Source organism: Vanacampus margaritifer, chromosome 11, assembly GCF_051991255.1.
Source record: "Vanacampus margaritifer isolate UIUO_Vmar chromosome 11, RoL_Vmar_1.0, whole genome shotgun sequence".
NCBI lineage: Eukaryota > Metazoa > Chordata > Actinopteri > Syngnathiformes > Syngnathidae > Vanacampus > Vanacampus margaritifer.
Window position 1 is genome coordinate 10,294,816 of NC_135442.1, and position 15,465 is coordinate 10,310,280.

The window sequence follows — 15,465 nt, forward strand, 5'->3', positions numbered from 1 at the left end:
GCACAAAGTGAATTTACAGTAAAAGGAATTGCACGTATACAGGTGTACCTAATGAAGTGGCCAGCGAACGCATACGCAATCCGTTGCCAGAAGTACATACCCGGCGCTACTGATTTGCATTCCGCGCAAGTGCAGGGTGACCTGCCTTGCGCGCTTGTGCGTGAGAACACAAAAGATGCTGAGTTAAGAGTTCACGTCAAGAATTATAAAGCAGGTAAAAGTGACACAATGAGAGAAAATGTGCCAAGACTGTCATGGAGTGAGCCAAGCACAGAAAATAGAAGAAGAAAAAAAAGATCAAACACATGAGATTCAGGACTGAGTAGGTTTTGAACTTTTGATGATCACGTTAGATTCATATAAAAAATTTGTATGGTGCTTATTTTTTGTTTTCATCAGATGTGTATTCTGCTTGATAAAATAAATAAATCCTCTTACAGGAGCAAGTGAGAGTTGAGTGTGTGTCTGAAAGTGCACAGAGGGGACTGAAACTTCAACCACAAACGCCAACTTGCCAAACCTCTACTTTACCACTCATCCAAATGTCAAACACGCATTTTATTCATTTACTGATATTCCATCCACCGTACATTTTATGTGCTTGCATTATTGTGCACAGGCTCCAGCCTCATGCCCTTATAAAGGCATTGGAGGGACATTTACTTACTGTATGCTAATTAGTACCAGCTGGTCGATGCCTGCAATTTACAAGAAAATAGATGTTCCGTGAATGCCACTTGGACTTAGCCGAAGTTCTCAAAAAGCAGACTTACGAGAAAAGTATGAATGCAGCGGTGGACCACAGTCATTTAAATCCTATAATGTTATACTGAATGGGATAAAAGAGCCCAAATAAATGAGACTCAAGCACGCTTCGTGAATGAGGTCCATTAAATGCTGAAGCAGAAACTTAGCTAGCCATTTATTTTCTATTCCTCATTACGGTTGTGGGTGAACTGGAATCTATACCAGCTGAATTTGGGGTACAACCTCGACTAGTTTTAATTTTATCAGACATTTTTCAAATTTAGTCTCAGATTTAATCCAGTTTCAATTATGCTTGTTAGTTTTTTATCAAAGTTAGTCAACGTCATCCCATTTTTATTTAGTCAACTTTTATCTGATTATAAATCTAGCATTTTTGTCTTTATTTTAGTTGAAGAAAACAATTATATCGGTTTAGTTTTAGTCAATGAAAACTGTCAATGTATGCTGGCTAACTTGCTAGCTCGTAGCTAACGTCACACACAATTACAGTGGCTACTATGGCTCCATGCTACGATATAGTAAGCTAGCCAGCATTAGTTAGCGGTCGGATAAACATTCTTGTTGGAACATTATAGCCGTTGGTTTAATGTTACGTTATAACTATAATTGACTTTCCTTTTTTACCTTTCACCGTGAATCCACTTCCTGTGTGTCCCATGTTTGTGCATACCAGCTGAATTTGGGGTACAACCTGGACTAGTTTTAATTTTATCAGACATTTTTCAAATTTAGTCTCAGATTTAATCCAGTTTCAATTATGCTTGTTAGTTTTTTATCAAAGTTAGTCAACCTCATCCCATTTTTATTTAGTCAACTTTTAGTTGATTATAAATCTAGCATTTTTGTCTTTATTTTAGTTGAAGAAAACAATTATATCTGTCTAGTTTTAGTCAATGAAAACTGTCAATGTATGCTGGCTAACTTGCTAGCTCGTAGCTAACGTCACACACAATTACAGTGGCTACTATGGCTCCATGCTACGATATAGTAAGCTAGCCAGCATTAGTTAGCGGTCGGATAAACATTCTTGTTGGAACATTATAGCCGTTGGTTTAATGTTACGTTATAACTATAATTGACTTTCCTTTTTTACCTTTCACCGTGAATCCACTTCCTGTGTGTCCCATGTTTGTTCATGTTGCACTCGTTAGCTGCTGATTTGAAAGGGGGGGGGGGGGGGGTGTCACTGTGTGTCACATGACAGCGTTACAGTGACAGATTAGCAGAGACAGGATTTTACAAACTCATATAATTTTCGTCTCGTCTTTGTTCATGAACTAAAATGTCCATATAGAAGTATGTTTTACTACGAGTACGAGTTAGTCCCAGTTATTGTTTATTAATGAGGATTTTAGTGTAATGTAGTCTAGTCTAGTTTTCATCCGGTGATAAATGTGAGTTGACGGAATTATTTTTATTTAGTTTTCATTAACTAAACTAAGACTACCTTGAACACCCAGCTAACTCATCAGACAGCATACTTGGTCCCTTTTAGTTTATTTCCCCACAAAAGAGAAAGTGAAACCTCGGTTCACAAATTTAATTTGTTCAATATATGGAAATGGTGTGTTCTTCACAAAAATTTAGTTCATAAACTGATTTGTTCGTCATTTAATTGTTTGTACACCAAGGTTGCACTTTATTTTCAGACGCACAACATATGAGGCTGCATCTTATAAATGAACCGCAACAGCGTGTGTGATCCTCTGAGAGAAGCTGTATGCAGACCACATAGTTACAATAAATGCACAAACACCACCGCGGAACATCGGCCGTCACAGTCTGGTTTGGACATTGTTGAATTCCAACCAACCGCACGCATGCACTCACACACATACACTTACGCAGCATAAGTAGCGGTAAATGGTACTAAGCAGTCTAGCAGGGATATAAGACAGGTCGCTGCATTATTTATATCCCTCTGACACATTTTGCATTTCTTCCTGATAACACCTATTCAGCAGCTTTTGCACACACTCAACACGCCTCGAACGCATGCCTTAATATGTAGAAAAACACACACGCTCGTCCTCGCTGAACTCTGATCCCTTCTTGATGCCGAATGCTAATTTTCCCAACTCTGTTCATAAGCTTTATAACAGATTAATTTTTCCTCTTAGAGATCATTTTCCGCCCTGTTCATCAGTTTGCTCTTCTGCAAGCACTTTGCAAATGTTCAGATGGTGGTCCGACTAAAATTTCCATTGGCTGGGGTCTAGTTTTTAAGTGTGTGCGCGCTTAGGAATTATTCTTTTGGTGCGTCATCTTCACAATAGTAGGCCAAAACTATTAAATACCTTCTTTTTTTTTCAAACACTACCTGACCTATCATCTTTGATTAACTGCCATTAGCATTCAATGTCCATTTGATCACATCATTGTATTCATTTATTTTTTTTGCATATTCTGTTGATTGGTCCAGCATTACAACACACTACATTCTGCTCCTGGCATTGTTGCTTTAAAGTGTAGGAAGGCAAAAAAAATAAATAAATAAATTCACCCCATGCAACTATGGGAATACGACAAGTACAGCAAATAGCAGTCTGTAATGTCTACATTGGATGAAGCCCAGATAGATTTTAGTCATCCAAACCTGAGACACCTCAGGAATGAGAAGAGGAGAGAAGAAAGGCAGAACACAGAGAAGGAACGAGTGAGCAATGCCAGAGCATCTGTCTCTCATCATGTGAAAGGAGAAAGTCAGCAGCTCTGAAAAGCTCACTGGACAGAAAAGGCAAGTTGAACATCAACACGCAAATAGGTAGTGTACACAATATGCAAATAAGTGGGCGGATGGATTACTGGAAACTACCTGGTTTGCGTTGGAGAGTGAATTCATTCATTAACTCATTCACTGCCATTGACGGCTATGAACGTCAATAATTCATTTGAACTATTTCTATTAGTTTTACATTTTTGCCCACTTTTGTTAACAAAAGTATGCAAACCTAGAAATTTTTTTTGTATTAGAACAGATAAAAATGTGTGATTAATCGTGAGTTAACTAATGAACTCATGCGATTAATTCAGTTTAAAAATTGTAATCGCCCGACGCTCCTAATTTTTTAAAAATTTTTCTAAAAAAACATTATAAATTTTTGGGGTGTAATTTAAAAAAAAATTAATCGGGAGTTAACTAGTGAAGTAATGAGATTAATTAGGTTTAAAAAATGTAATCGCCCGACGCCCCTAATTAACATTATTAAAAATTAAAAAAAGAAAAAAGAAAAGATTATGAAAAATTAGGGACATCAGGCGATTAAAATTTGTAATCGTAATTAATCGCGTGACTTCACTAGTTAACTCACAATTAATCACACATTTTATATCTGTTCTAAATGTACAAAAAAAACCTAGGTTTTCATACACTTGTTAACAAAAATGGTGAAAAAAAAGTGTGATAAAAAAGTGATAAAAATTGTTAAAATGAATTTTTGACATCTATAGCTGTCAATGGCAGTGAATGAGTTCATCAGGAATCTTGCCAAAACATTTTGGCCATTCATGCTTTAAGCAGTTTCCCAATCACAAACCAAAGAATAGATTTCCACTGTTTTGTCCCATTTCCAGGCAGGAGGAATGGAGAAGGGGAGAAAACAGATTACAGTGCAAGGGGAGTATAAGAGAAGAATGAGAAGCTGGAACAACTAAAGAGATTTCGCCACCGTAGCAGAGCGGGGCTGAAAAAAAGAAGGTTAGTGAGGTTTCCTAATCGGAGCAAGGGAAAGCGCTGAGGTGTGGAGAAAGAGACACAAAGTGCTATTAAAGGAGAGGTGGAGGGCCGTGAACGAAGGAAAACAACAGGATGATTCGGTGTGACGGGAGCAAGAGAAAGGGAAACAACCTGTGGCCTCGCACGGCACTGATCTAGAGGGACTGCAGAGGACACCGAGCGCTCACACACACGTGCGTGAATACACACGCAAACGCCTTTTCGGATGCAGAAGCTTTCGAAAAAGAAAAAAAAAGGTGAGACAAGTGCATGCGTTTACACGTACACACAAGCACCCTACCCGCGGTCATTACTCCAGTCATTACCAACGGCTGACGGAGACACTAGAATAGCAACTGTGTGCTAATGACATGATAACCATAATTAGAACATCCTAGTGGACACGCTAATTGTCCTCTCTGTTTAACAAATGAAAGCCAGGGTGGGAGGCAGACGGGAGAAAATGTACTGAAGGTTAAATGGCTCAATGCTTGTTTGCTCGCAGCAACCACAACAGGTTGTTGAAGGCTGTGGGGCAGCCTTGTTTAATGCGCATACACGCACACAAACACACAGGACACAACTTTAGGTATAACTGCACAATCTCATTAAATCCACTACCAGAATTTCTGCATCTAGCAACAATTATTCGCTCACATGTACACACACATAACGATATCTCCATCAACACTTTTGAGTCTCCTCCCACAAAATGGATATCTGTTGTAGTACCAAGACTGACCTAAGAGGCAGCATTGTGCCACAGAGGATCCAGACTGCCAGCAAGTACAACCAAGAAATAAATGAGTCTACGCTAATGTTTTTTTTCTGACTTATCTAATAACTATATTGTGGTTTGTAAACTCGTGTTAACAAAAAAACAAAACAATAACAAAAAAAAACAAACATGTGAGACACATTATACAAACACTTAACAAAAATAAAAATGCAGAGCGACAGAAAATATCCAAAGTAGAAAAAGCTTCGCTAACTTAGCTTAGAACCACACACATAAATATTTGTTATTGTAAATGATAAACCGTTTTAAGATTTCTGATTTCCTGGGCAGAACAAAATCGTTCTTTATAAACCCGACACCATAGCATAATTGATCAGGACAGAGGCTAACTGTTAGCTTATCTGCTAAGTACATTGTGGTTGCCAACTCTTCTGTCATTTTTTTTTTTTATTGTTGTGAATACTTAGGAGGTACTTTATACAAACACTCCACACAGCTTGTTGCTCCTCTATCTGCCTTCCAACAGAGCTAGCTGTTAGCCTGCTATCCTAGCCTGCTGCTAGGCGAGCTTTGTGTTGACCACACAGACATAAAGATCTGTGATTGTAAATATTCAACATTTCTGTTTTCTTGAGCACATCGAAATTATTCAACACACCTGACACCACAGGATAGTCGCTCAGTGTAATCTTTTAGAGACATCCAATCATGTTGCATTGTACTTTGATCCTAATGGGAGAAATGCTCAAAATCCACCTGATTATCAGTATGTAAATGTACTTGCCTCACATGTGGTGATTGTTCCAATTCCTGTGTGTGTTTTGGAGGTAGGAGAGGAATGAAAGCGAGCTGTTTACTGCACACGTGGCCCCACTCAGCTATCACTTCACTCTCTGCTCCTTTGCTCTTATTTCACCGATGCCCTCCTCGCTTGCTCTCGGCGCTGCCGTTCTCGAGTTGCTTTTTTTAAAGAGGCCCGCTTTCACTTGCTCCCTCCGTTGCTTTCTCGTACTTTCCGTCTCTCACTTTCCCTCGACTTGCCACCCCCCCACTAATTTACAGTTTTGGCATGTTTGACAGGCTTTTTTGGCAGACTGCATTGCACTTTCATGTCCTTGGAATCATTAAATAATTTATCCTATCTGACAGTATGTATTTAATAAGTGAGATACCAAAACAATCACACACAATGGATTTTTTTTTTTTTTGGGATGAGCTCATTGTGTCACTAATTGCTCATCTCACTGCGCTATTTCTCCAAATACTGAGCATTCATTCGTTTGTTTTATGTCTTGCTAACGTGTAGTGTCATCCCTCACTAATATGCTCCACTTCACTCTCTGCTCAAGTAGATTTATTCCAAATAACAACATTAATGCATACAGTTTAATTATATTTAGAGATTTCAAGATAAAGATTGACTGTCAGTAAGTCGATTGATTCTTGTGGCCTCCGCAGCAAGTTGCCCCCCTTTGTGAGAAATAACGACATGGATGGTTTGTGTTATTGATGGCCGATTGTTGCGTACACAGCATTTTGACCCGGACCAGTGTAACATTTAATTAATACAAGCAGCTCCCGTGGGGAAACAGTGGCCGGATGTTTTCAACAAGGGGTAAAAGCTGAGGAAATGCAAGGTCGGCGAAAGTGTTTTTTTGTTTTTGTTTTTTTATTTGTTATGTGCTCTATAAACACATTTGGACAAGATAGTAAGAGTTGTTTAGTATTAGCTAAACAAACTAACCAAAACATCAGAAACATCTCTTAGAGGGACTTAATGTTTTGTTGTCTACTTTTCTCACTTCAGACTTCTGAACTGGATACAATTACATCTTGCCAGTGTACCTAATGTTGTGACATGTAAGCATAATGAGTTTTAAAGCAGCTATTATTCAGAGTGTGCAGAACAATTACATCACCGCCAGATACAAACACACACATTCCGCCGGAATAATTAGCGAGATTAATCAACTCAATTTGCCTGACTCATGTTTATGTTTTGATGAAATACTTTCGAGACTTTCTTTCCCCCTCGCTGCAACTCTATCCAGCCAGAAGAAGCTGGCATCAGAAGCTGTTGTTCTACCAGCATACCTGTAGGCACTTCACCCCTCAGAGAGCTCCCGACGTTCACTCCCCATCACCTCCAGCGTGTTTCATCATCAAGCATATTTCGGCAGAGACGCTATAGAGGCAGACAGCCGGTCTTGAGTGGCCAATTACGGCCGTTTATCTCGCTTCCAGGCACAGCCGTGATCAAACGGAATGAAGAAACAGGATCAAACAGCAAAGCTAAGAAATCTTTCTTCCGTTTCGTTCACTTCTCTTGGCAGCTCGCGTCGGCCTCTTTCTGTCTCGGTTACTTCCTCACGCTGCACTTCCATCCCTCTCCTCTCACTATAGATATGCACGTACACGCATCTCAACAATACCTTCTCCTACTCGTCTCATCTCAGGAGACAGCCGAGCTGAGGCATTTGCAAAAGTTTACTGCTGAGGCGGCTGCAACCTGCATGTGAGTGAGTTTGTCCCAGTGGAGGAGCCAGAACAGCTCTCAGCTGGAGACCGGGGGAGATTCCAGCGAAGACGGAAAAAAACACGGTTGCTGTAGTCATACTCAGAAACATAGGCTACTCTGGAACCTTTAAAGTCAAACAGCCCTGGGGGTCGTTCATTCAGATGTGACCCAGAGGATGAGTGCAGAAGAAAGTGGAAGCGGCAGCCAGAAATGAGAAAAGTTTATGCCAAGATATCCGCGAGGTTCGGGAAGCCCATGATGCATGCGCTCAGCGGAACAAATAAACGGGTCCAAAAAAAGAAAAGCACTCTTCAGAAGCTGCCTGACTCAACCAGCTGCACTCCAACAAACCACTGACACTGCAATGATTACCAGAAGTGGATGACCGATTGACTCAACGTAAACAAACATAAATTGTTAGAACTATACAAGAATGGTTCATCATGTTTTTGTTCTTTTTATTATTAATGTCAGCGTAAAGCTACTTGGGTCTGTTATCTAAATTGGGGTACACACAAACTGATAAAAGGGCCAAATCCTGACCAATGATCCTGTGGTGTGAGGTAGTTAAGTAATTTGTCCTCCTCAATTTGCTCGAGAAAACCGTCAGTGCTAACGTAAGCTAATCGTAAATGTTAAGCCTCTTTAATCATTTACGATCACAAATCTTGTGTGTGTGGTTGACACCGAGGTCGGCCGAGCCACGGACAAGACGAGAATAGTTTGTCACTACAATGAATGTAGCTATCAGAAAGGACAAAAATGTGGCTATTTTTTTCAATTTCTTCTTACACACCAGCATGCTGTCTCCCACAGGTCAGTCTTGGTACTACAACAGACATGATGTCTTATGTTGGTTAAAGTGTACTACACACATTATGAAAACACTAAGCTCACACTTGCCAATTGTGCGGCGTCTCTCACATTTAAAAACATTAAAATCTGATAGGATGTTAAAAATTACAATATCTGTAATTTACAGTAATGTTAGCTAACCGCTAACAGTGAAATCTTGTGGATCAAAAGCATAGTCTGATATTTGGGTAAATAAATAAATAATTCAATGTATTATACAAAAATTATCATGTTTATGTCGTTGTGTAGTTAGTTTTTGTGAGCCTCTCACACAAAAAATAGAAAAGATGTTGAAAATGAATATACTGTACATATGTAACTCATAGCAATGTTAGCTAACCGCTAATGGTGTAATTTTGTGGGTCAAAAGCAGAGTTTGCTATTTGGCTAAACATATTACACAAAAATTATCATCTTTGTTCGGTTGTGTAATTTATCATTGTGAGCGTCTCACATGAAAAATTACAGTATCTGTAACTCGCTGAAGCGTTAGCTAACTGCTAACACTGAAATCTTGTGGAACAAAATCAGAGTTTTGCTATTTGGCTAAATGTATTCCGTATACAAAAAATATTATGTGCATGTTGTGTCATTTTTCATCTGTCAAGTCAAAATGAAACTGTTATGAGCATCGGCCCACCCAACAACAGTTTTCTGCTTGCGCTTAACGGAGCTAACAAAGATCGAGGTAAATACACACAACAGTATTAACAAGCGGAATATATGTTCTAACCTCACTCTGCGCTACTGTATTTATTGTGCTGTATTTCTATATCACGTTCAGGCCACAGAAACACAGCCATGTCATGCGCTGTGGGTTATGGGAGGAATTAACAACTGCATTTGCACAGTAAAGCTTGCAGCTGCACAGACATTACAAGGGCTCCTTCTGGAGGGTTAAGAGAAGAAGTAGCTCAGAGCGAAGTTTAGACCAGCTGCTGTATCTAAGCCAGCCAAGTCCTATGGGAACTTTTTGTCCCAGGTGTAAAAGCACTAACGGGATCTATAAAGGCTCCCGACTAGAAGAGCTGTGTCATGCAACAAACTCACTGCCTATAGTTCTAGTTTCATATAAACTGTAAAGCAATCTCCACGTCTTTAAGTGAAGGAACTTTTTTTTTTTTTAAGGAACTCAGGGAATGTTGCTAATAAATCTAAACTCAATATTATTAAACCTACTGGACTGTATGTTTTCGTTGGAAGGACTTAAAAAAAAAAATCGCCCCGTGCGTAAAGATGGTTTGGAAACCAAATGCGCACGTGACATGTGGACAGAAACCGGTGCTCCCTGGAGAGGAGGAGAAAATACTGCCGCTCTGAAGTGAGGCGAAGGTGGCCAGTGCGGTTTGAAGAGGCGGTGATCGCTTCCACTCAAGTCAAGTCAAATAAACACTCAACCAAGTGACCGCCAACGCCACATAATTGAATTTCAACGTGGAAAAGAATAAGAGACACCGAGAGTAGTCCCGGTAGGATTTTTTTTTTTTTTTAAGGAAGCCTCCGGAGAGCAGATGGTGATGAAGAGTCACGACGTTAGACTTCAACAATCGATAGACATCCTATTAGCGAACACGCGTGTCAGTTTGAAAACTGATAAAAAACGGAATGGAATCTATACAAAAGGGTGGAGATAAGAACGACAATAAACTGAGATTTATGAAAACAATTTGAATTCTATCTGGCACCACGAATAGATCGAAAATGGTTTTAATCGTAAAGTTCCTCTTTTCTGTTGACATTATCTGTGTGGTATACTTAAACCTAACGATCCGATCGCAGGTAGCTAGCCCTCTTCTAATGTATAAATCGATGTAATCAGTCCAACTTCCTCCATTGTTTCTTGTCTTTTTAGTCATCAATTAACAAAGAAGCACTCGTTTGCGTGATCACATCACTTTTGCAACTTCCCACCAGACAATTTTAGTTAGTGACAGGAAACTACGTACAACCACAAGAATGATAAACAAAGGCAAATTAAATTAGAAACGAATCCAAATTCCATACAAATAAAAAAACAATACATAGAGGAAAGCAAAATTGTCATAATAAAAACTCCATCATTCAGTTGCTTTTTTAAAACAATAACATGGGGAAATTCCTCGCGGTAATATTTATCACAATCCCCCCAACCAAACAATATCAAATTGGATATATGCCAGTGTTTACCTCCTTCCTCCGCTGTGACGGTCAGGCTCGGGAGAAGTGTGAACGCACACACACAAAACCATGTTGACGAATCCATCTTTCGGACTCAAACCGTTGAACTAAATCAAACGGTTCTAGTCCCAAAACTCTCCTCAGTCTTCTATTCCACAGATCGGGTTGTTCTCGTCCAAAGAATCCACACACACAAATGACGGTTTGCGGTTGAAGTTGTGTCAGTGAATGGTCGTGCGTCTTCCCTCGCGGGAGATGATTTGTTCAAAGTGTCCAATATCCATTTTTGGGGGGTGCGTAATAATACTGCGCACTTTGAGATCTGGTCATCAACGTGAGGCAAATGCGAAGTCACTATACGTGGGAAGTATCCGTATCCACTATCCAGTGGAAACAAGTTAGTCAAAATGTGCTCAAAGTAAGAAGAATAAACTCCCCCTTGGTCAGAAACATCGCCGTCTCCGCTGCTTTATTTCAAAAACACACACACGTGCTTCCAATCAACATTCTCGTGTGTGTTTATATTCCAAAAATGGTGAAGACACAGTCCAAATGACAGTCCGTTGTTGGGTTTAAAAAGAAGATAAAGCTGTTGGAAAGATCATGCGCTCTCTACGTCTGTCTTGTCAACGCGTGCGTAAAAAAGCTGATGGGGAGAAAACGAAGGCGGTGGAGGCTCTTCGCCGTCCTCCTCCCAACTGACAGTTAACACGCTCTTCCACTGCTCTCCCTCCTCCTCGTCTCTTGAGCTCTCTCTGTCCCCCCGCACTCTCTCTCTCTATCTCTTTCGTCAGGGAAGCGCGCTCCTTCCTCTCCGAGCTCCACCGGCTTAGTGACATCAAGTCCGAGCTTTCCCTCAGCCAGAGTGTGGGTACGTGCGCGCCATGTGCGCACGCGTGTATCGGATTACAGTGCGGGCACCTCGGCCAGCCTCCACGCAGCCCCCCGGACCCCCTCCCCTGATTAAAGGGCAGTTTAATCCCACCACCATCCTCTCACCTCTCCATAAACTGCCAAACAGCTTCGCTTCATGCCCACCTGCTTTGATAACGAAGTACAAATACTTAGTAACTATATTTTCGAGTATATTTTTCAAGTAGTTATCTGCTCCCTACATTTGAAAACAGTTACAGTGATATCTGAATTTATGAAAGAAATTCACGCCGCGCTGTTTGTAACCTCAGAACTAGAAAAAAGGATTAAACAATATAATTTAAATTAAACATGCATGAATTGCCGGCTCCTGCTAGCTGTTTGTATGATTAGAGTCTTATTTTTTTTAATTGTAAATTTCAATATTGATGTCGACATAGAAGGCTACACATTGCTACCTTGATTTATTTGTTCCATGACCAAGGTTATACTGAAATGTAATGAATTAAAATTATTCTAAAGCCCCCCCCCCCCCCCCCCCCAAAAAAAAAAGAAGCTTAGCCTAGTGGTTTGCGGGGGACAGTGACAAATTGGGAGACAAACTACATGAGCCAAAAATAAGTGCTGACAATAAAATATAGCCCCAATTTTTCGTTGTTTTTTTTTTTGAAAAAAAAAAAAAATACATATAGGCCATACTAAATGACTAAATGTTAAAATAAAAACGAATATAAAAAATATAATTCCAAAATTTATATATATATATATATATATATATATATATATATTTTTTTTTTTTTTTTATTTCCATTTATATATTTTTAATTTTATTTAATTTTTTAATGATATTTTTTTATATCCATTATTTATTTATTTAGTCATTTATTTTGAATTTTGGCAGTTTTGGTCCTCCATACAAGTCGTGTTCCAATCGAAAGTACGCATAAAACAAGAAGGCACGGAATACCCGCGCGTAATTCATTTTGTTAGCTTGAACCAAGGATCCATCGGTGGATACTTGTGAAGACACCATCATTCACAATGTGCCACCAAATCAGGAGTGAAATGTAATACAGTATAGCAGCATGATTGTGAAGACACCGTGACCAGTTTGCACCCAGTTCTCATGGGACTTCGGTAAGATTTAGTACAAAAACATTGCGGTAATTAGTAGAAAATTGACCTGCTTTCAAAAGTTGCATTTGGTTATGAATTTTCCTGAAGTTTAACTTTCAATGGAGGACTCGGATCCTCAACTCTTTTGTCAGATGAGAGTTCCAACAGTTACACAGACGCCGGAGATCAGGAGAAATGAAAAGCTTAAGGTAATTCTTGCCTTCCCAGGGCACAACTCCTCAACCCAATTTCTTTCTCGTCAGTGCTGCTGGATATTAACATCATGAGACATTTATTTATAGCACATTTAAATTTACTTAGGATTCCTGGGAACCAAGAACCTCAACTGTGATAAAGGATGACTTTATTAGAAATGTCAACAGTCATGGGTTAGCCCATGCCACACCCATTAGGCTAAGGTTGTGCTAACTGGTGTTTATGCTAGCAATAACTGCTCTGGGTAATCAATCCAACATCAAGACACCATTTATGAGCAAAGAGGAAGTATTAACTCATTCACTGCCATTGACGGCTATAGACGCCAAAATTCATTTAAACTATTTCTATTAGTTTAACATTTTTTTTTCCACTTTTGCTAACAAGAGTATGAAAACCTAGAATTTTTTGTTGTTGTAAATTTAGAACAGATATAAAATTTGTGATTAATCGTTAGTTAACTAGCAAAGTCATGTGATTAATTACAATTAAAAATTGTAATCGCCTGACGGGCCCATTAAAAAAAATATATAAATAAGGGGCGTTTAATCATAATTAGTCGCATGATAATTTTATATCTATTATAAATGTACAATAAAAAAATTCTAGGTTTTCAAAACACATTAAATGAAAAAAATGTTAAACTAATAGAAAAAGTTCACATTAATTTTTGATGTTTATAGTCGTCAATGGCAGTGAATGAGTTAATATGTCAGTTGAAAAACTTTTGAAAGCTTTATTTGAGACTTAATGCAAATGAAGGTCTTGTTTTAAATGAATGCATTCATCACCTTTAAAGATTTAAGGATTTGTGGGAACCATGGTTTCAATGAGACCTTCGCTTTGGCCCATCAGGCCACAGTGACAGGTGACACACAAACACACTCAAACCTGAACCTGTCCATCAATCTGTCAAATGTTTCCCAACATCTCTGGAGGTCTTAAGGTATTAAGTTCTTCTTTTTCCATGACAGGTCTGTGCGTGTGTTTGTGTGTGTCGTCGTGTCCCTGTGGTTGCCTGACCTTTGTAACGCGTCCCTCTTCTCCGTCTCTGCTCTCCTCGCCGGGCGCCGATCCACTGCAACTTAAACCCTACCTGACCCCCTGCAGGGACGTGGCCAGGACAGTAACTTAGCGTAGCTTTGGACCAATGACGAGCATGTCGAGACTTTTTCCGCCAGCCGACAAACTTGACAATTCAAACGCTCAAACTTTAAGCATTCAAGCATAAAATTCTCACCCACGTCTCCTTGATAGTTCTTTTGCATAACTTACGCGGCCGTGTTTGGCCGAGACCACTGTATTAAGCGCAGTGGCCCAGCAGATGGTGCAGATTTTTTTTCTTGCCATTTTAATTTTGTATTTAAGAGAAGTTCATTTGTTCCACTATCAACATATTGCTTTTGTTGTTTCTTAAGCCTAGTGCACATTTTTCAAAATCTTCAACATTTTTTACCGGATCAACTTTCTGTAATCGATATTAAACATATAAATTAATAATTCACATTCCACACTAAGTAAGTCCAATTGCGAGTAAATTGAGACGAGCTCATCATTATTTCAATATTCATTCTATTTGTGACATTTTTGCCTGTTAGTGTGCCGGGAGATTTTTCTAATGTGAAGTGGCTTATGGGAAACACTGCTAGGGGATAAACTGCTCACTATGCACTACAAAATGGCAAACTCATTATATCGCACACTTATTGTGGAAAGGAAGTGAGTCTGGACACAGTCTTGTCCCGGCTGAAGGATTTATGATCGTAAATATCGACACACGACGTAGTGAGGAAAATTTGTGTGGGTTAACTAATAATATTTGTTTTTTTTAGCTGGGAAGTTTCCCAATGGGCCGTGGATGATTTGTGTTGCTTGTGCTATTAATAACATGGCTACTGGAACACAAATGTGGACAGGGGGGAAATCACACAGTTGCTGCCCCATCAATTTCTTTTACATATAACTCAGAAACCTAAAACTCCCTGATACTTTTTTTTTTTTTTTTTTTTAAATAAATGTTCATAGGGTCTCCCTGAATTTAGCAATGAATTCACTCTAATACCACTCAGGTGGTTGTTGAGCTCAAAAGTATTACTTAAAAAAAATAAATAAATAAAAAAAAAAAATATATATATTTATATTAGGGTGTGACCTACCTATCTTGCAAAAAAAACAAAAACAAATCTAATTAATCATCATCTGCTTGAAAATGTGCGTAGAGGGCTTATTTTGAGGGTAAGATTATGTCACTGAAAGCATGAAATCATTAATCATTCGATACATTTAAATGTGGGAAATTATGCTGGCGGCTGTGTGCTGCATAATCTGACCATTTAAATCCACTTCAGCCCCCCCAATATATATATATATATATATTTCTGCTTTCTTAATGCATCACCTGATGGCTTTGACCTTTTCATTGTAAATATTCTTGGGAAAAATATTTGTTAACTCTTGGCATAGGAAGCCCTTTGAGACACTTTTGTGATTAAGGGATATATAAATAAA

At 39.0% G+C, this 15,465-nt stretch overlaps 1 protein-coding gene across 3 annotated transcripts in view; it reads right to left on the reverse strand.

Annotated features, from left to right (window-relative positions):
- LOC144060649 (neuropilin-2-like) overlaps positions 1-11,650 on the reverse strand; it is a 93,443-nt gene extending 81,793 nt beyond the window's left edge. Inside the window, exon 1 of one of the 3 annotated variants that reach the window (XM_077580375.1) lies at positions 10,762-11,646. In XM_077580375.1, the coding sequence (XP_077436501.1) occupies positions 10,762-10,837 (76 nt within the window). In that variant the 5' untranslated portion in view covers positions 10,838-11,646. Of the gene's footprint in view, positions 1-1,861; positions 1,923-10,761 lie in introns of those variants that run through there. The other 2 variants (XM_077580377.1, XM_077580376.1) reach the window with 2 other exon arrangements.
- Positions 11,651-15,465: the final 3,815 nt, after the last annotated feature.